The sequence below is a fragment of the Xiphophorus couchianus genome, chromosome 22, assembly GCF_001444195.1.
Source record: "Xiphophorus couchianus chromosome 22, X_couchianus-1.0, whole genome shotgun sequence".
Classification (NCBI taxonomy): Eukaryota; Metazoa; Chordata; class Actinopteri; order Cyprinodontiformes; family Poeciliidae; genus Xiphophorus; species Xiphophorus couchianus.
The window spans coordinates 19323949-19345928 of NC_040249.1; the positions used below are offsets into that span (position 1 = coordinate 19323949).

The 21980-nt window shown below is 37.7% G+C and overlaps 1 protein-coding gene across 2 annotated transcripts; it reads right to left on the minus strand.

Annotated features, from left to right (window-relative positions):
* Positions 1–376: 376 nt before the first annotated feature.
* wdr11 (WD repeat domain 11) lies at positions 377–20790 on the minus strand. 2 transcript variants are annotated; one of them, XM_028007270.1, is made up of 29 exons: positions 20582–20790; positions 19241–19352; positions 18837–18990; positions 18499–18672; positions 17700–17901; positions 17125–17290; positions 16209–16311; positions 15722–15920; positions 15278–15378; positions 14454–14630; positions 13599–13683; positions 12933–13039; positions 11862–11937; positions 11079–11187; positions 10481–10602; positions 9722–9869; positions 9230–9336; positions 8764–8878; positions 8312–8483; positions 8062–8170; positions 7063–7125; positions 6227–6292; positions 5839–6019; positions 5466–5561; positions 4503–4668; positions 4279–4376; positions 3536–3681; positions 2953–3032; positions 377–2760 (listed from the first exon to the last, which is right to left on the minus strand). In XM_028007270.1, the coding sequence occupies exons 1-29, from the start codon at positions 20665–20667 to the stop codon at positions 2558–2560; spliced, it is 3723 nt and encodes a 1240-aa protein (XP_027863071.1). In that variant the 5' UTR covers positions 20668–20790; the 3' UTR covers positions 377–2557. The 2 variants fall into 2 exon arrangements, with proteins under 2 accessions (XP_027863071.1, XP_027863070.1); XM_028007269.1 differs by having other exon boundaries at positions 14454–14651.
* Between the last annotated feature and the right edge of the window lie 1190 nt (positions 20791–21980).

A 21980-nucleotide genomic window follows, 5' to 3' on the forward strand; every position in this document is an offset into this window, starting at 1 on the left:
TTTCTTTTCTGGAGGGGCAAGGAAGAGAAGGAGAATACAGATCGAAGAATAAATCCGAGGCGATGAAAAGGAAGAAAACGGTTAAACCTGGGCAGCGAGCTGAGGCCAGCTGTTGGTCTGCCTCCTGAGCAGAAAAGAAGTTAATTAACTGCGGAAGTGGCTCATGCTGGGACTAATTCACTTCAAGGACAGGTTGATAAATGAGCAAACATTAAAATTCAGCCTACCTGGGTTGGAATTCACAGGGTATCAGCAATAATATTGAAAAGAAACCTTTCTGGTATTATCATAAAATGCTGGAGGTGTTTAACTGATTTTAAGAGACAAGAGTGCCCTCTTGTGTTAACATTCATATAAGCAAGAGAGAGAAAAAAACAACCTTGAACACATGTTTTATTACCATTCATATGCACATATATTCTTTATCTTGCCATAAAGTTTCAGAATCACGGTTTTAACAATAGACAAAGAAAACAAAGATAAACATTAAGGATTTTTCTTCTTAGAAAATATACAGTTAAAGGCATGTCTACATGCCAGGATTTTCAACAGTATAATTTCATTGTACATATAAAGAAAAGCAGCAAAATATTGTTAAATATGTTGTCAAATGGATAAGAAGACCAGTACACGTCTCCACGATGCCTTCACACAGAGGAAGATACACTACAGCTAATCGCGAGTCCTCCATGTATGTTAGCGGAGCTGTCAGTAGACGTGGTTACCATAGCATCAGTGTTTCAGTTTTTTACAATAGCACAGATTACATAAAACACCACTGGTGTGTTTATGAAACACATCAATACTAAAAGTAAGGATCTGGTTTTTTGTTTGTTTGTTTGTTTAAATCACTAACACTATAATCTTTGCAACATTACGCTGATGGTTTGGATCTTCAGGATATGTTTAGCATGTAAAGAACCAGGCAGGAGAGCGAAGAACGGGTGGCAATACATAAGTATTCCCACCCCTTATACTATTTTTGTTGTTGTATTATAACCACAAATTTGGTTGGAATTTTATATGACAGATTAGCATGTAAATAGTGCATAATTGTGTGGAGGGCAAAAATATTTGCACAGATCAGAACCAGTCGACTTCAGACGTCACTTGTGAGGCAGAAAACTCATACTGCATTTCACCCTGAACACACCTACCCCACAGTGAAATCTGGTGGTGGCAGCATCATGCTGTGGGAAGCTGATCACAGATGATTTGAGTCGAATAAATAAGGAGAAAACCTATTAGAAACTTCACGAAGTTTTGGACTGGGGTGGAAGTTCAGCTTGGAATTCACAGAGTATCAGCAATAGTATTGAAAAGACCTTTCTGGTATTATCACAAAGTGCTGGAGGTGTTTGACTGATTTTAAGAGACAAGAGTGCCCTCTTCTAGCTGGTGATCACTAACAAGTCATGTGTCAAAATGGTCCTGTCAAAGTCCAGAGGTAAACCTATATGAAAGACTTGAAAACAGATGTCTACAGATATTCTCTTCTAATTGAGTTTGAGCATTTTAGATAACAAAACTGTTCAGGATATCTTCACTCAGGATATGCATAGCGGGTGGAGAGACTCTGAGCTTAATGTTCCCTTTCACAATCATGTGCTACTTTGTGTTACTCTGTGATGTATAATCCCAATAAACTGCAATTAATTTTGTGGTTGTAAGATGACAAAAATCTAAACGGTCTAAGGGGAATGAATGGATGCAAGGGATTATTTCAGAAAGCCAGGTTTTTTGATTGTGGGAGCAGCACAGACAGGTTATATGTTTCAGAGGTCAGATTAACAGCTTGATAGCTCTGTTTGTAGCAAACTTCATTACCGTAACATTAAAAACACAGACGGCAAACTGTTACAAGTCTCCATAGAAACAGCCAAAAGGATCCTAAAAGATAACTGGAATGGATTAAGATAGAGCATGTGTCTAATTCACGTCATCACTATGGTGACAGTTCTCATATCAAACTGATAAATCAGGAAATGCTAGGAGGTTTTATTGAGTGACTCAAAAAACAAGTTGCTTTTGTGTATTTGTGCATAATCACATGGCCAGTTAAAGCAAGTTCTCCAATCAAATTATAAAGTCTTAGGTGTAAAATTAAAAGTGCAATCCATAAATCAAGAAAGTCACCCATGGAGCACCACTACAACACATTTTCAAAAGGACAGAGATAATTTTTTTTCCAGTGACACCATAGAGCTACAGTAATACTCTGAAATCACCAATACCAGCACGGTATTTGTAAAACAAACATTCAGGGATTTAAATGGAAGCAACATGGAGTGACAAAGAGGTGATGGGGATACAAAGTGTGTTTCTTCTTGGGCCGTTACATGCATTTACACATGAACACAGACGCGCACACACACAGACCATTTACATCACCTCAACCTCATCACAGCCACAGACGCAGGTAGTTTCCAGTAAAAACCTCACAAGGAATAAACACCTCGCATCTTTTCTCTTCAGCAATGCAGAGATGATGCACATGAATCTCCCGGATGCCGATCCAGAGTTCATTCATAATGATAGAGTTCTGACAGAGACCCGCTCACTCTGTGCTCTCCAGTCCCACTTCCACCTCGTCTTCGCCAAGTACAGCTTCGGGAACGCCTCCTTCCCCCTGGAAGAGCTCCTCCATCAGCTGCTCTCCAGCGCTGCCGGCCCGGGACGCCCACAGAGCGGCGCCCTCCCGCAGGCCCAGCGAACGCAGCAGCCGTGCATAGTCCAGAAACGCAGCCTCGATGAGTTTATGTACAGCGACGGGTCAAGGAGGACACAACACTACGTGTAAACACTCGAGAAAATTCACAATTCTAAGGCACTCATCAGAGTGGTGTTTCAATATGTATATATTGGCCTAAAATATGCCTGTGCAAAACAGAGAGCAACCTAAGCATCACTGAGACCCAATGAGTGCTGTAGTGAGATTTCAAAAAAGGATATTGGAAGAGTCGTTGGCCTCCATTACCCCAGATTTCAAACAAGCCTCAATGAAGAGGGCGGCGCGATCAAAGTACCTCATACTGCCCCAGCAGGTGGAAAAGAAACGAAAGACACAGAAGGAGGTTAGAACATTAGCCATAAACCAATCTCATCTCTGCCTTCATATGTGATTATGAAGCATTCATCAACTCTGTGGCCCTGATGGCTGCATGATTCCCAGAGAGCTTCTTTTTGCCAGGAAGCAAACCTGAGCAAGAGCTGTGGGGAAGGCAGAGTGGTACCAACATCAGATTGGTCAAAGGTACCGGGAAAGTTGCATCCTGCATAATATGCAGTGACCCTCAATACACAAATTTAGAGATTTTGATTTTAAAATAACAAGATGAAAATAAATCCAATTATAAAAAGCCTGAAAACCTATTTATAAAAACTGAATCAAGCTTATTTATCAAATATTTTATAAAAAAAAGTTTTCAATAATATTCCTATTACATATAATTTATTTAATAACTATAAATAGACATTTAACTGATTATTTATTTATAGTTATTTAAATCAATTCTATTTAGTCAAAAGCTCTTACCTGTGCAGCATCTCTCCCACTTTGTAAAAGCAGCCCAGGGACAGCAGCACCAGGATGGCTTTGGATTTCTGGTTGACCTGAGGGGAGCACAGGTGTTCTGCCCAGCGCTTCAGCACGTCGGAGCCTTCTGCTGGGTTCAGGCGCACCTGGAAACCCAGAGATTCACACCATCAGACAACAGGCAAAGCTATACATACCACATACAAACATGGTTTAGAGTGTAATGTGGGTAAGGACACAGAACTGAGTTTTTTATCCAATGGTTTTTATTCTCCAAATTTACAAATTTTAAGATAGATAGATAAAGAAAGATAATGAAAGACAGAAGGAGATAAAGGAAGAGGATGAGAAGGAAGTAAGGATGGATAGATTCTGTCCCAAATTTGCTAAATTTAAGACAGAGAAATTGAGATAAAAGGACAAAAAAAGAAAAAACAAGGAGAGAGATGTAGAGAGGAAGCAACAGACAGAAAGAAATGGAGAGAAAGAGAAAAAAGATGGAAAAAGGATGGATGGTTAAAATAGTTAGTTTGGAAATATAAACATCTTTTCATTTTCTTTGCTCATACTTATTCAGACCTGAAAATGACTAAAATCAAATTCCCACCTTTAAAACTATGAGCAACGATAGAGAAACAAATTAAAAAGAGCTTCATCTTACTTATCGCCTCCAACACAATAAACCCACTTTCTTCATCCGTCGACCCACTACATCAGCATCTGATCCCATAATGCTGAGTTACCTTAGCGAGCCACGCCGCTCGGTTCCACTCCCCGTAGGTCTGCAGGTAGCGGCAGGCGTCCGCTGCCTTGTCAATCAAACACAACAACTGGACTCCCTCTGCAACAAAGTCAAAATAATCCACAGATATGTGTTAAGAGACGACAAACTACTGAGGCTCATACTTTCTGCATTTGGCTCATTTAAACTGAAAACAGACAACAGGTTGTAACAGGTGATAATTACCTGCCAGTTTGCCATTAGCAATCATATTGGTGGCCACTAGCTTGATTGTAGACTGTGAAGGGCCCGAGGAGGTGATGGTGGTCACTAGGCAGGCTTTGAGTGAATCGCAGTAGTAGCTGGGGTTATCTGCACTCGTCTCCAGCAGTAACTGCACTGCCCGGTCGGTCTGAGAGACATAACAAGATGGAGCGAGCACAACACCTGAGGCAGGCCAGCACTGGGAACTATGAGTGGTAATTATGTTTTCATCGTGATTTTAATCTGGTGTACACACTCAGGAAGGTCATGCTGGATTGTGGACAGGCCTTTATGTGCCAGATTATGATCCATTTACAATTAATCTGAGTGTATGCATGGTTGAGAAGTGGAACACTGTTCTTTAAAGCTAGATTAAAACAAAACAGATGAGGCCTCATGTTGCTAACTATGTGAGAAGTTAATATCTAGATTCAAAAACTTAGCAATAGGTATGCTTAATGGCTCTCACAAAAAAGTTAGCTTGAGAAGCAACTGTAGCCTTGCTGTAGAAATTACGAAACTGTGTAGATTAGAAATTTTCAAAGTCCTGATCCATCCTGACCAAAAGGCAGAACAATCTGGACCTCATATCTCATTTTAGGGAGCTATGATTTAAAACTTAAGTATGCAATCTGACACACTCTTGTATGCAAATCTGGGTAATGTCACAGTATTTCAGTTCAGTTTATTTATTCTGGTCAAAAGCTATATATTTGATGAAGCAATAAAAGTAACTGAGCTACTCAAGTTGGAGTTGAAGTATCCCGTAATGTTCAGAGCAGCTTAGGTTCAATAACAAACTGTAAACTTAGTGTCGTTTTTTGCCGGTTAGCTATAAGTAAATTCATTAAAAAGTTTTTACCCTTAGTTTAGATTCAGACCCAGCCCGGTAACCATGAAGTCTGAGAACCGCTGGTTTAGGTGATGGGATCCTGTTGTACCTACCTGACCCAGCAGGAGGAGTTGGTCAGCACATTTCTTGGTGTGTTCATAACTGGACCTCTTCACCTCCTGCAAGTGAACTCGATCCAGCTGGAACTTCTGTTGAGTGAATCAGGTGGAGAAGATGACTTCCAAATATCAATTTTAAAATGTTTATGAGTCGAAGAAATGTGAAGAAATGAGTCATGAACTCAGTGAGACAACAGAGGAAACTACAGCACTTTGCAGAAAAACATACTGTATATATCTAACATTTCAACATTTTGTTACTTCATTATCACAAACTTCAATGTCTTTCAGTGGGATTTGGGATCTTTTCTTAATGGAAGACGAAAAAACAAATAAAACTACCTAAAGTGCCTCTCCTTTTACTGACCTGGAAGTAAGAACTCTCACACAAAATGTCGTGGCAAATGTCCAGGTGGTTCTGAGACGGCGGCTGGGTTTCGTCGCTCCCCCCTTCAGAGGTCACGCTTAGCTGACGAGCCTGGGCAAACAGCTGCAGGTAGTGGGACGTCACTGTCCAGAAGTTAAGGTCGGACTCATCCCCGAACAACCTAGAGTCAACCACAACATGTCAGACACGTTCAGGAGAAGAAAAACTCTCTCTGAAGGATTCTTCTGTTTTACAAGGAACTTTACAAATCACTAATGATTTGAGCTCCTACAACTTTGAACTTCCTTTATCTTATTAATTCCTTAGCATCATTTAACATAGTACATTCTGAACATTAACAAAGACTTTACAAAGAGGGCATACCCACCGTGACACCAGGAGGCAGCGCTGCAGAAGACTCAGCTCTGAGTCCTGAAGCACGCTCTTCATATCACTGAAAAACCAGAAGCACACATTCAGCAGACCAGCAGAACCAGAGGCTGTTTTTATCATCAAGACCACAGAGCACATGCTGCTTTTGTGGCTACAGTTTAAAACTATTTTATCCTGAAAGGCAAAACTTCCAGCAGACATATTGGCAGAAAGATACAAACATGTGAATCTGAGTATTTGAATTATGACTTTCAGGCTGCAGTTCCAAGTGTTAAAACACTCATTGGCATTAGTGTTTGGTCAATGTTTGTCCTTTCTCTATGCATTGGAGCCTCTTCCTTCCAGGGTGAGGTAATGACCCAACCCTATTGGTTTTGGTGGCTGATGTTAAACTTATTTATGGCTTTTCTATAATCATACATACCTAAATGTACACACACACACGAATGATTACATAACTGTCTCCTAGCAATTTATAGAGGAAACACAAACTGTTTTGTTGCCAAAAATAAGTTTCTGGCCAGATTCTGTCTGGATATCTGAATAGTTAGCTTGGCAGGACTGACCGCTAAATAATAGACTTGGCTTTAAAGTCCAGTTCAGTCAGAATTGGTAAAGAACCTTGTGGACCTTGATAAAGCATGTCCATCCAAATGTTAGGGGGGTGTATGTCACTTTTTGTATAACCATTTGACCCAAAAAAACAAACCAATAAAAGCACAAAATTATGAACATTTAGTGTTTATAACTTTGAGCCAAAAGTTAAATAGTCTAGTATGTTAGCAATTGTAAGAGCGTTTAAAATCCACAAAAAGGACACATAAAACTTACTTTGACAGTGAGTTGAGCTGCTCCTGGATTAGTCCTTTAATCTCCACTTTTTCACTGTAATCTCTAAAGTGGGGAGATCAAAGAAAGTAAAATGGTTATCTTGGTGCCTTTCTGAGGTTAAATGTTGCATAATCATAATGAACGGAAACCTGACAGTGGAGTCGATTACAATCAAAGACTAATAGATATGCTGAAGTCAAGTAGTTTCCTGATCATCTGTGAATAATAAAACTGAAACATAATGATGCACTCAGCACTTAGGTAGCTGCCAAAGGGGAAAAAAGAAATAAATAAATTCAGTTGGACTTTATGCTGACATGTAAGCTTTTTTAATGATCAGATTAAATTCTAAGGAAATTTCGTCTTTATCGGATTTAAATTTTCCCTTTTTATTTTGATGAAAATGCCACCATTACAGCTCAAAACAGTGTCAAGTGTGCAGCATTAAAATGGATGACAATACCAATTTAAAACAAAGTTGAACCAAAACAAGTCACCTAGAAAGAATTTTCTTTTCTGAGTTTCATCAGTGGTTTCCAAACTTTTTACCAAGAGGGCCTAAAACCTTTTACTTGAAAGCTGTTGGTGGAGCCACAAAAATGCTATTTTTCTACATAAATATTTAAAACTTAACTTCTTGTGCTTGTTCTGCTAATATCTACTCAATAAAAAACTAAACGGCTACATTAAATAGCTACATGTCATTATACAGTCTTGCACAACTGTTGTCGGACATTTTTTTTTTATGTCTTCCACCCATGTTTGTTTTTGTGTAAGAGTGGATGTTTGTGCTGTGGAAACCTAAGAAATACTTTGTTTGAAGATTTAATTTCTCAGTGAAAATGTCTTCCTAAAATATAAAAGTAGTGTCTATTTGCATACTGAGGGCAGTGAAAATTGCTTTATTGTAGAATCATGAGTTGCACAAAATCACTTAAAGGGCTGTAAATGACATTCCTGATTTATATGATGATGGTGTATTCAGCCACAGAGACTTACACCTGAGTGATGTCCATAGTGAAGGTCCCTGACCAGGGTTGCAGGAGAAGGAAAGCCTTAAGAGTGAGGGCAGCCCGGGGTAGCAGCAGGTAAGGACACCACACCGGGTCTGTGAGAAAAAGGAAGGAGATGCTAATCCACTAACATACCAGAATGTGTCATAATGTGAAGTGCAGCTGGGTCCTGAATGACCAAATCCTCCTTTAAAACATTTCAACTTCATTTCTTCCCCTAGCATTTGCTTGCTCACCAGTCAGGTCCTGCTCATCCATGCGGTAACTGGCTGACTTCATGGCCATCTCCAACACTCGGATGCAGCCATCGTCCGAAGCCAACACAACTTTATCTGATGTGCACCAGTCGATGTCTAGGATGCGGTAGTTCACATTGCGTCCAAACCTCATACTACTGACCATTTGGACCTTAAAAGAATTAGAAACACAAATATTAAATATATTTTTAATTAATTAAGAATACATTAAAATGTTATTTATTTAACCGCTTTCACCATTGTAGCTTTTTTTTTGCTTAATAAAAGAAATCATCATTTGAAAATTTATTTTTGACACCAGTAAAGAGGGCAAATACTTTTTCACTATTTGGGTTCAGTTCAGCAGCACGGAAACTGACTTTATATGGTTCAAAGCAGTTAATCATAATGTTGTTTCAGTTGTACTGTGATAAGTGTAAACAGGGTCTTACATCTTTGGTGTCCCAGACTTCTGCTCCATCTGTGTACATGACCAGCAGCTTTTGGTTCCCCTTCCCAGGAGCGAAGCGGATCTTCTTCACCCAGCCCCGATGTGTCGGTATCCCCCTGAGAAAAATCAGTTTCACTTATTGAATTGGTCCTGCTACCTCTTTAAACACAAATGACTAAAAAAAAAATGAAAGAAATCAACAAGGAGAAAGAGATTGTATGCCACTTTTTGTAAAATATGTATTGCACAAAAAGTCTGTCCTATTCAAAAAATTTCTTAAAAGTCGGCAAAAGTGTTTCATTTGAAAGATGATAATAGAGGATTTACAAGCAGAGTTATCTGCACTGGTAACATGCTTGGACAGCCAGAGTGCCAGAAAGGATTTATTCCTCACAATGGAAAACATGAGATGGAGAGTAAAACTGTCATTTACTTCCAAATATATGGGACTTTTTTCTTTGTTTTACCTTGACAAACGAGCTTTTAGGTCCCAGAAGTTAAGGTTGCCATCCACATCTCCAAGCACCAGGGTGTCACCTTTCCAGGCAATGCAGGCGATGCTGCCCATGCTACCCTGCAACAAAGGAAGCGCAAAAATTTACCCAGAGCTTCAAGATGTATATCCAAACATTTTACTAGGCAAACTTAACAAAACACATGAAAGATGTTAGACCAGAATTTAGTTTTAGAATCCTTTCTGCTACTTTTTCAGGATTCTTTTTTATTTTCATAAACAAAGCATTAAGAAAAACTAGCTTTTAAATTTCCAGTGCACAGTGAAGTGTGTGTCACATCAGAAAGACAAAGTAACTATTAAAAGATATAGCAAGAGAGTACACAACACAAGCAATGACAGAAGCAGAAAACGTATTGATAGCGGCTGGAAAAACTTGTAGTAACAATCAGATATAAAGCTAGGAAAAGACCTGGAATGATAAATAAAAATTTTTACAACTCACGTCAGGAGGGATCCGTGCTCCGTCTTTCACCGTGTTGCCCTCCACGGTGATGTGATAGACCTGGCCATCGGTGTCTGTGAACACAAAGTGCTCCCTGGCAGAGATGGCCTGGCTGGTCTCTGATTTGCTCTCAGCATCTTGCAGGAGACTGTAGGGGAGTAAGGATGAAATAAAGCTGTGATTTTGTAGTTAAAAAAGAAAAAGCTTTTTGGTACTGCAGTCCAGAAATCAAGAGTAATAATTTATTATCATATCTGCTAAGCATAAACACACTACATATCTATTTTTGCACTTCCCTCTTTGCCTGCACTCAATATCTGACTTGTGATTTATGACTTGTGGTCTTTCTAAGTAACTATGATACTAACTGCAATGCCTGAAAGTTTGTATTTCTGTTAAATATAATGATTTTCCACTTACAGGTAATGAAAACATACTATTTAAAATTAAACATTACACATCAGACCAATGGAAAAAAATACTTTTAAAAACAAAAATGCATCCTTAATAAAAAGTATGTTTAATACCTGCTTAAATGTTATTTTCAAAAGGTACTTTTAATCTGACAAACAAGACTCATCGGGATTTATATTCTAATTTATTGAATACGAATGTAAATATGTTTAAACAAAATCAATTAGCGCTTGTTATTACGCTAGCAGCCTGGCTGTAGTTTCAAGTTAACTTCATTGATTTAGTCTGCAAAGTGTATTAACCAAATAGAAATCAGGAACAAACTGATAAACCTTCAACTCTTACCTGATGACGGAGGACTCAACACTGCTCTGTTCTGCATCTGACACGGTCTGCCTGGCCATGGCCTCCCTTGCTGCCATCTGCTTTTTCTTCAGACTCTTCAGGTTGTGGGAGGGAGACCATTCCTGTTAAAATACACACCATCAGGTCTCAAGTCTCTAATAACACTATCAGATGTAGGCCATCTTGTATGCCTAACGCTGTGCTGCTTCAAGCTTTAAATTCATATCCAGTTGTTTTTCGTACTTATCTTGAATTTTTAATCATTTTCTTTTTCATAACATCTCTTCAAACTAGCAGTGACAGTTTTCACAACTGAATTGCTGTAAATTATGTCTTGGCAATATTAATAATAATGAGATTAAATATTTTTATTAATAAGAGGAAGATATGGATTGATGGAATGATGAAGTCAGATTTTAATTATTAAACATGAAAAAAAATAAAGAAAGGGTGATAGTTTACACTTTTTCTTCCCACAGAAGCATCTACAATACTTAAAACTAAGAAATCATTTCAGTTATTTTTTCTGTTACTTTAACATAAAACTGTCAGAATAAGAAAAGGATCCAGATTTCACTAATATCCAAAACTGTGGTACCAGCGCAGTGACAGTGGGAAAGTTCTTGGCCATTTCTCGAAGAAGTGTCCCTGTCCTGATGTCCCACAGCTCCAAGGGTTTGTCTCTGAACACCACCACCAGGTACTGCCTGAGGAGGACAAACACACATATACATCTCTAACCTTAAATCACAGATATTTAAAAACAAAAACTAAATGTCTTAAAAAATACGTTTTCTATTTAATGCTTAGATGGAAAGAAGTGAATCCTTGTACTCCACAATTTCCTTACTTGTGATGCATTAACAATGTAATAAGACAAGTTGCTGGAACTTGTCTTTATTTACAACATATAGAAACACCTTCTGTTGCAAGAACTCCAGGTGATTGACCTTAATAGTTTTTCCCTTTTCTGAAAATGAATTATGCTTCATGATGTTGCTTCATCTCACTAAGGGCTGAAGTCTTGTAGCTCTTTTATGCTCCACCAAAGCGGTCCAATCACATGTTTACACTTCAATGCTCAGAATACTTTAAATTATTTTCTTTAAATCCTTTTCTCGCAGATTAATGGTTGTGCTTTAGATTACAATCCTCTTACACAACCGGACTTTAGCAGAGTTTTGACCATTTAACAGGCAACTCCATACTTTTCTCTATAAGACTTTATTAAACCTGAAGTTTAAGATGCACTAATTATTTGTTGCTTTTGAACGGAAACCTCTTAGTCAGCCAAACTTTCTTCTTTATATTATGAAATTCTAATGTATGTGTATTAGCTAGTAATTTGTTTAGTTTCAATTGGGAGGAGGTTAACACTTACTTGAGATGAGACACTTTAATCATTTCGATGGGCGGCTCATCGTTCCCTCGCTCACCTCTGAACGCAAAGCATCGACCTAAAACACACAGACAGAAAGAGAGAAGAAAGACAGATAATGAGATTAAGAGTGTGTGTTAAAGAGAAGCTACTGAGGGAATAACAAACAATGTTTCCTCATATATCTAAAACAATTGATTCATCTAATCTTCCTTATGAAACAGCTTTTTCTGCTATTTTTCTCTTGCTGAAGCTGCAATGGAAACGAGTGCAATTTAATCTGCAACTTGCTGTGATTCTTTATCCGCTTAGGCAGCTTTTCATCCACAAAAGTCAGAATTATTGAAAGCATCAAGATGGCCTTTTCAACAAAACAAGAACGTCACTTAAGGGGGTGCTACTACATTTCCTGATTTGATTCTGCAAAAGACAATTTAGAAAGCAGCTTGTTTAAATGTTAAAGTTGAAGATTTTCCTGGGGTGTATTACCTGATTCCCTGAGGACTATAATAAGTGCACAAAAACTGAAAGATTTGCTAGATCTATAGTAGTTACTTAATAAATTTAAAAAATAATAATTTCAAGTAAAAAAAAAAAAAAGTAAATTCACTACATAGTGATACTATTCATGTATTTGTTTTAATTTTGAGTAATGATTATTACATACATCTTTTTACAACCCAGAGATTAACATAGAATATAGAAATTCGATTTTGCTAAAAGGTATGCCCATCTCCTGTATAGTATAGAGGGACGTTGCTCGATAGGCCTCATAACACACGGACAGAAAGAGAGACAGAAGCTTGACAGTTTAAGCTTGTAAAGTTATGATGTGCACATGAAAAAAAACATTGCCATAGCAACTCCATTGTAAACTCTTATTATTAAGCCAAACACTGAACAGGTGAGATTTGAAGAATCCACTTCAATATCTACTCATGCAGCTTTATTACACACCACAAATAGAAATAAGGAGACAAAGCTTTGAGCTATTATTAATTTTATTTTAAGTTTAGAATAAAAAAAATCAAAGGTGGAAATTCAAGGCTTAGCTACACACTGTGTGTTGCTTACCAGTAGGAAGGTCAACATGCTGCAGCTCGTTTCGCACCAGGCCCATGTTGTTGGGGGAAGAAGTGGCAAAAGACAGGAAGCTGGTCAGACTCACCCATTCGAGCCCCCTATGGAGGAAAAGCCACCATGTAAAGACAGTTTGCTTCTTCGGTGCTTCTTCGAGCAGGTAGTGCTAGCTGATATTAGCTGATATTAGCTTAGCATAATCTGCTTTCCTTTCTAACAAGAAGTGCATCTGAATCAATTCTTCTGTATTTTCTCAGGGATTCATTTCTGTTCAGTTAGCCTCATGGTGAACCTGGTTCCACTTCAAGTTTCTCCCTGATAAAACAGAGGTGTTGCGTTGCCCTGACAACACCTCCATACTGAGGATGAGTAATTGCTGCAAAGTCAATGACTCAATGCAATTTACTGCATGTAAATAACTAGCTTATTTTTACCAACTTAACTAAAAGATCAGCAAAAAGTTAAGTTTTAGAATTTAATGATAAGTTATCGGTTCTGAATTCATTTGTCTTATAAAGTCTTTTGAGATAACCTGCATTGTGAAATGGTGCGATACTAATAAACCAAATTGAGAAAAATTGAAAATGTAAATTAACTCCATATGCTTTTTCACCACTGGCTTGCGGTGGTGGGACTCTGGACAAATAGCAAAGATGTTACCTGACTTCACAAGAGTGTACACTGAGGTCTTTGTGCAGAAGACCACTGGTCAGGTTGTACACCAGTACAGACCCATTGCTGGTGCCTGTGATCAGAAAACAGAAACAGAGCAGCACATAAGAAACATGACACAGAGTTTCTTATCGTCACGGCATCTAGATGTATGTTTGATCAGAGAAAAAGTTACACAATCCAACTGTTTAGGCTCCCTGAGAATGGTGCAGAGTGATCTGTTGCAGGAAATAACACATCAACTTCACCGCTCAACAAACCCAACCTGCTTAAACTCCCATGTGACATCTGATACAATGAGAAACTCACGGGAGGTTTAATAGTCTTTTTTCTTGTCTCTGGCTGTACTTCATCTAAAAGATACAGATGTGTGTGTGGATGTGTGTCTGATATAGTGTTCTAACGATTCATCAAATTTGAGGACCTTGATTTGTAAAATTCCTCGAGGCAAATTATCTGCCTCGAGTCTTCGTTAAATTATGTTTTGCTATTTAGCGTGTTGTGTTCCGCTCAGATGCTTACTTGATTTGCACAATAATCTCACTTCCGCTAATGAGCTGTTGATGAACAGAAAGAAAGAAGCACCGCCAAGGAGGAGACAAGAAGTTTAAATCAAAAAAGTTTCGATTAGATCTGCATTTTAAGCAATGAAGTGTTTCCTTATTTAAAAAAAAGGAACAAAATGGCTTCCTACTATTAATTTTCTCTTTCATATTTTTCTAGCTTAAGAAGCTACTACAGAACAGGACACATTTTTATTTTATGACTCAATTAATCATGAGAATTATAAATTACTGAAATAATTGTTCACAACAGGCCTTGTCTTGATGCTTTCCTACCCACCTGCTGCCAGAAGAGGCTGATAGTGGTTGATGTTCTTGGTGGTGAGAGGTGGACACATGCGGATGGCAAACGGAGGAAGTGGCAGACCAGACAGGAGGCCGGTGAGCAGGAACTTCAGCTGGACCTCCTGCTGGTTAGAAGATGGAGGAAGAGCCTCACCAGCAATCAGTGTCTGACCTGGATAAATTACACAGAAGTCTTTTTTTTTTTTTTTAAAGCAGAATTTTTTGCCTTTGTATTCTCTTTTTTTAAAACCACAAACGACAAAAAGTGAAAGCCACAGGCTATATACAGAGGAAATTTAGAAGAAAAACTGTAATTTCTTAGGTTTTATTGTTTTTTGTTTTTCTTTTAAGTCAAGAACAAATAAAGTTTATTCATTACACAAGTGGTTTTTTATTCTGGTTAAATCCACTGTACTTCATGTTTTAGATGGGTTTCTCCCAATCTAAAGTGTTTAAGTGTTTAAATTTAATTAAGTGTTTGTTGACCACTTTTTCGTTTAAATTTAAATACCATCTAATTTGCCTCTATCAACAAAATTAAAATAAATCAGGCGAATCAGACAATGAAGCTTTAATGACCATTGTCAACATCACATAAAATACTGCATGCAATGTAAATAAAAAAATAGCAGCAGAGCTAGTATACAATGAAAAATAACAGTACATTTTCAAAATTTCCACTAGTTTTAAATAAATGTACTTCAAATTATTAAAACCATTCTTCAACAGTGTGAACAGAGTGACTTGTCTGCTTTAAACATCAAACTGCCTCTGTTTTGACATATTAGATGGTGATGGTGGTGTTGTGTATGCTCTTACTGATCATGCTGTTGAGAGAAAGATCCTGGATTCTTTTCTGGTTTGGACCCAAAGGAGCTCCACAAAACGACACGGGGGAGTAGAGAGGCGACAAACCAGAACTGAGGAGGAAGAACATCAATCAAAAATGATTTTGTTTGTTTTTCTGCCAAATGAACAATATTTTCTTATTAGACTGCTGATCCACTGAGCAAGAACAAAAGGTCAAAGACAAAAAATATTTGGTTAATACAACCCCAGCCCAACACTGAAAGAGAAAGAAAATAATACACTAGGTTCCCACAGTGGAAAGAAGGGTTCATTAACCATAGCAAGACTCTGTAATTCCCTATTGCAAAGACTTGACAACAACATTTTTGATTATTTATGTTAAAATAGAATGACCTTTTAACATACCAATCACACATAAACTATTCTGTAAAAATAGTTCCAGCTTTCGCCTACCTTGGATTGGAAACTGACCGCCCAGTGTGTGCTTTCAGCTCCCAGAGCATGACTCTTCCATCGCTGACCATGAGGGCAGCTTTGTTCTCGTTTACAGGGCAAATAACCATCCTGTACGGCCGGACCGTCTTAGTGACTCTTATGGCATCACACTGGGAGCGCAAGTCATAAACAAGCTCCTGGATACTCTGTTCTGGGTCTGTTATAGGAGGAAAATGAAAATTTTAAAAGAAATTATGAGAAGGAGATTAAAGCAGAAAGATATCCATGATGGAGAGTAAGTCAAGAGAAGATAACATTTCACAAAAGGCTTAGCATCCAGAAACAATGGATCAAAGACACACAAGAAGCACAGACAAAGGTTAATTTCAATGCAGTATTAGCTGGAGCAACAATACATGGGCGATATCTGAGTATTCTCTGAGTGGAAAATGAGTAATGCAAACACTGTGTGAGAAATTAGGTGTTGAAGTTCCTGTTTCCAGACCTGCTGCTTCCTCTTGTGCAGATGTTGAGCGGCACACCCGCAGAGTGATGCAACCATTCTCATGCAGGCAGTAGAGGGCGTCGCGCTGAGCACATGGAATTACCTGAGAAAGAAGAAAATGGTTCTTTGATCAAGTTTAATAAAATAGTATAATAATGTGCAATTTGTTCATTCAAACACAAACAAACTAAACTGCAAAACATTTAAACAATACATGAAACTTGAAAATTCATAAGCCTTCCTATGGATTTTATATCATTTTAGAATACATTTCAAGAATTTTCCAAAGGTCTTTAACACATTCTAAATATTTGAGTATTACACATTTAACTTGTTGGCTTTTATTATTTGAATGTTCCACAAATCATAACAACATAACACTGAAGTCAACGTCCAATTTGGTAAATGTTGTAAATAATTATTATACCATTCTTTTGAATCTGGGTCAACTTAAATCAACTCAATGTCTGCAATAATAATAAAACATCCTATCCCTATAATTGTAGCTTATTTCAAGTATCACTTGTAATCTGTGATGCCCTTACTTTCTTTGTGAAATAATAATTATTTACTTGCCCACCAGATCGTAGATAAAGAACCACAGATCCAATTTAAAATCCCAAATTAAGCATGTAAGGTTTAAAGTTGAGCAAAGACAAATATTTTATGTGTTTTTGCCTATGGGTTTTGTCATTAAATAAAAAACTGAAATGAGCAATGAGCTCAAGTAGTAATGTGGCAAATCAAACATAAAAAAATGACTGTAATGCCAAAACTAGAACATAATAAAACTACCACAAAGAACATGTAGCAATGAAGGAAACTTGAGAAAGCGCAGCATTCCTGTGAAGTCTCATGTTGACCAACAGAGATAATTTTGTCAAACTTTTCAGCGATAGCGTATGCAGTTCCTCACCTGGGTAAAGGGGACCCCTGAGCGCTCAATAGCCACCACGCCCACAGTCTGGCTGAGCTCCAGGTCCAGGATTAAAATCTCTCTGGGATAAAGCAGCAGCATGTGGTTCCTTTTGGAAGGCAGGTAAGACAGCTGCAGACAGTCGTTCAGCGTCACGGCCTCTGCACTGCAACATCGAACCGAGATGCAGGTAGGAAACAAGGCCAGTTATTACCCTAACTTTTCCATCCATGCACTGGAAGACTTGACAGTGAAAAATTTTAATTACTAAAAAGGTATTGCATAACCTTTGAACTTTTTTTTTTACATTTTATCACACTAAAATCTCAAACTTTATTGTATTTTCGGAGATTTTATGTCCAGGTGTTGTATTAATGCACATTCCTCTACTTAGGAAATGATTTAAACCTGGTTGATCAGTTTACTAAATTAACTTTACAATGTTTTTCTTATCACTAATTCTCTTTTAAAGTCACCAGTTGGAGTGTTACCATGGACGCGTGCCCTTGAGCAGTGCTGACAAGTAGTCTCACTGGGAAAAACCAGGTTAACTGAAGACCAGGGGAGAAACTTACGTGGGTTTTTCATTGGTGATGAGCACTTTCACTTTATTAAGGGCTTTCTTGGCACCAGTGGGTGCAGGAGCAGCAGCGGGCGCAGGCTTGGTGTGTGCTGGGCTTGCATGAGGACTGGCAATGTACACCTTTTTCCCAGCACTGCTTGGTGGTTTGGAATGGGAAAAATCTGTGATGAAAACGATTCCTTCACTGGTCAGCACTGCCAAGAAAGAAACAAAACATAAATGATTTAAAATACATGATGTTCCTACTAATCCAAATCTGTTGTAATTAAATCTTCCTGTAAGTTTGCATTTGACACTTTTTGAAATGTCAAATATTTATCAGTCATACTTTTTCCATAAAAACATGGCACAAAAACTGAAATTTTACCAACAGTTTCATAGTTAAAAATATGACTGAAGACACTGTTGTTGTACAACAGTGTCATGAAGAAGATGCTCAGGGTTGTCTGTAATTTTTGGGATTTCACGAAGAATCCTTCTCTGTACCATAATCTCCAGAGGTTCCACAGTCATTCCCAAAACAGAGTCAGGCTTCTTTATCAAGTTGTTGAACCTTGTATGTCCCTTTCTGATGCTGCTACCCCAACAGATGGTGGCAGAAGACCACCATCTTCTGCCACCATCCTCTCTGCAACAAACTTACAGAAATATGCACCATCTTGCTACAACATGGAATAACCCACGCTTCCTCAACAAGTACAGTCTGTTCTGTCTTTTATTGTAGATGGCATTACTACTGCAACTCCAGTCCAGAAGTGAACAACTAAAAACAATGCCATTATTTGACCTACATGCCATGTTGGACGGATCAAAGGGGTCGAAGGAAAAGGAGAGGATATTCTCAGCATAGCTCTTCTTCCATAGCTTGGTTCCTGTGTCTCCATTCCACAGAACGATGTAGTTAGGAGGATGAATGGCTAATAGCAGGTCACGGGACGCATCCTGATTCCACAGCCACTCCAAATCTGACACAGAAAAACAGGGAGGACAAAGAAATTAAGGGCAGCAGGAAAATAAACAGTGCTTCGGAGAGTACAAACAATACAACAAAAGTTTGAGGGCTCTCTCTTGTGGTGTATGGTAAATGACTGAGTCAGAGCTTCATGATCAGTTACTTCAAGATCCTCACCCTGTATAGGTTTGGAATGCTCCTGGATTTCACAGTGAGCTGTCCCACTGACCACGTCCCACACTATGATCTTCCCAGATGCGTCTCCTGAGGCGAGCCGCAGGCAGTAGGGAGAGCTCAAGTTGTGGTAGTAATTTTCTCTTGACCATTTCACCTATAAGCACAACACTGACTCAAATAATTGTAACATGTTGAGGAAATAAGTTCATGCTTGGTAAAAAATAATAATAATAATAATAATAACACACACAATGCTGCAATCTATCCCTGAAAAAGGAGAATCGCAAATCACTCAAGTTCCTGTTTAAATTATAACTTATCCATTTGTATTTCATTGTGACTTAACATGATATCTAAATGTTTTACAATCAACAACTTAATTCATTTAACTTAGGAAAACTCACCTTGACAACATTTGCTTTGTGCCTCTCCAGAACCTGGATGGTCTGAGCAGTCTTTGGATCGATTATAAGAATACTTGAGTGACATCCCTGTGCTATTAGCCCCTGCCATCCCCTGTAAGACATGGAAAATAAACAGGATGGATGTAAAAATAAATAAAAACAGCAAAGTTTAGGTGCACAAAGACAGCTAAACCATATGTGACTTTATGGTTATTTGATGAAGAAGATCACATATATACAAGAAATGACTATAAAAGACCTAACTTACAGAGTATGTTCACAGCTGGCTTGAAAATGTTTGAATATGTTCTATCGTTTTATTTTAGCCATGTCTGCATTATGGTTAACTACTTTCAAGACTATGTTAATAAAAACATTAGTTTTTATTTTTATTTTAATTGACTTCAATATATTTTGAAAGTCAAGGTCCATATCATATTAATAAAGGTTGTTTAAAGTACAATCATGCAAATAACTATGTTAGTCAATATTAAATTTTGTCTCTTTCTTTTTATTTTTCTGTCTTATGCAAAGTTATTCTGGTTCAGTGTGTTTGATTTTGTTCTCTGTTGTCACAACTCCCAGAGAGTCGGGGTAGATGACATGTCGTACTAAACCTGGTTTCTCTGTTGCCACATACTTGGTCAAAAAGATTGCTGTAAAAATCGTCAACTCAATGGAATCAGCTGTGCTCTCTTTGATAGCACTTTTTCCAGCTAGCATGACAAGTGACTTTCAGTGTGTTGTATTTAATAAGGGTTTAATTGGACTTCATACAAAAATGCAAATCTGGATATATCATTGGATCGAACTGCAATTCATTGCACTGACATGAACTGAGATTGTGTCAAATTGAATTCTACATATGGATATGAACTGGACTGGAATGGTGGGGAAATGCTTATAGTGAGAATTAAAGGAATGTATTTAATTGAATTTGTTTAGGTTCTATGAAATAATGGTAAAATCGGTGTCCAAAATACTTTACCATTTCATTTCCAAAATATAAAGCGGTACATTTGTTGTAAACAACATACCCTGAATAAATTAACACAACGATGTCAGGTTTGACAACAACGAAGGAAAATCCCATAAGGTAGGATTCGGTCCAAGCAAACCTAACATCACATGATACAAAAATGTCCTGCAAGACTGCTTGTTGACATAATTCCGCATTGCCGACACGCGACGACACTGGGAGTTTTTCCAACAGTAAAACCACAAATTTAGTCAAATAGTTTCAATAAAAATAACGATTTTATCTGACAGCCGCAATGTCATTAGCGAGTGAATTAAATAGCAACACAGCAATTATGCTAACGGCGGAAGTGCAGCACTCACCAGTCTACGGCTGTTTTATTCTGCAAATTAAGCGTGCCAGTCAGCGTCCGAGCAGCGAGTTTGATGTTGACAGTGTAAGGAATCATTGTCGGCTATAAATTTTGATGCTACATTAACATTTATTAACTACAAGCTGCGAAAAGTACTTCGCTTCTGGATGTTCGGCTATGGTCTGAATACTACAAGGAAGTGAATAGGAATTCCATAAACACAACCGTGCAGCAACAAATTCCACCGCAGTAGGGTTCCGCAGAAGACGTTTTGAAACGTCACAAAATAATTAAAACTGATATAAAACTAATTTATCTCAGTTTTTCAAAGGAAACACGGCATCTACTTTGGACTGATACTTTTTCTAAACTATTTCAACAAACAAACCATTTTATCCACAATTGAATAGTACCTGGGAACTGATAACCAGCTATATTGTGCAGAACATTTTTTGAGACATTTTTCTTGAAGGAAAATGTTACAAGTTAATTGACTAACAATGCAAAATAATGTGTTCTCTCTGTCATTGCAAACAACAAACATATGAAACTAGGTATAGAATGAGAATTATGTATACGGCTTTCATCACATAAATGCAAGAATAGACATTTTTGGTACCAAGTGTAACTGGACAGTTTCCAAAAATGTACACTTTTTTCACAGATTATTTTTTCAAAGGTCTGGGTGATCATCAGTATGTTTTTGGTCTTTGTTTTTTTAGGTAAGTGACAGATAAATGTTTAAGTATTATTTTGTGTCAATAGTGGAATCGACCAACACTCTCTCCATGGTTGTCCATTTTTTTTCCAGTCTTATCATTGAATCTTGACTCGAGGCTACCAAGATCTTTAGATTTTGTTTTCTGTTCTTTTGTTGTTAATGTGCTCTTGGTTAACTTTGGCAGACTGACCACTCCTGGAATGGTTCAGCACTGTTTGTCATCTCCATTTGTGAATAGTTGGTCTCACTGTGTTTCACTTTGTCTTGACATTCTTTATATCAGAGCATGATGTGTTACTTTCTGAGATCTTTCACCCTACTTAATGTTTCCAGACTTTGAAGATTTGGATCTGGAATAAAATCTGTAATTTATCAACTGTGTAAATGGATAATAAGTTACTTTACTGACAAAGTAGTAATTGTTTGAAAAAAAATTTTGTTTATTTTCAAATAAAAATGCTCATAAAAAATACTTCACATGCAAAAAAGCCAGTAAAACTAACAATGTTTTTACTATTTCCAGCTACTAGAGTTTTTCCCTCTCATAAAAGAAAATAAATAAATTAAAATAACTCTTGTATTGACATAGGCAGTCTCTGGAGTTTCACTGAGCAGCTGCAATCGCCAACACTCAACTGAGTCCATCAGGGAGGCTCCAACACAAACACATCTTATTAGCTGCTCCAGA

Bases quoted from the DNA above. Each gene is read 5' to 3' on its own strand.
- wdr11 (XM_028007269.1), bottom strand. From the start codon at position 20,667: ATGATTCCTTACACTGTCAACATCAAACTCGCTGCTCGGACGCTGACT. The intron at 17,291-17,699 runs GTAAGTTTCTCC...TCGATGTTGCAG, and splicing joins ATCACCAATGAAAAACCCAC to TGCAGAGGCCGTGACGCTGA. The intron at 8,171-8,311 runs GTGAGCAAGCAA...TTTTTCTCACAG, and splicing joins GGATGAGCAGGACCTGACTG to ACCCGGTGTGGTGTCCTTAC.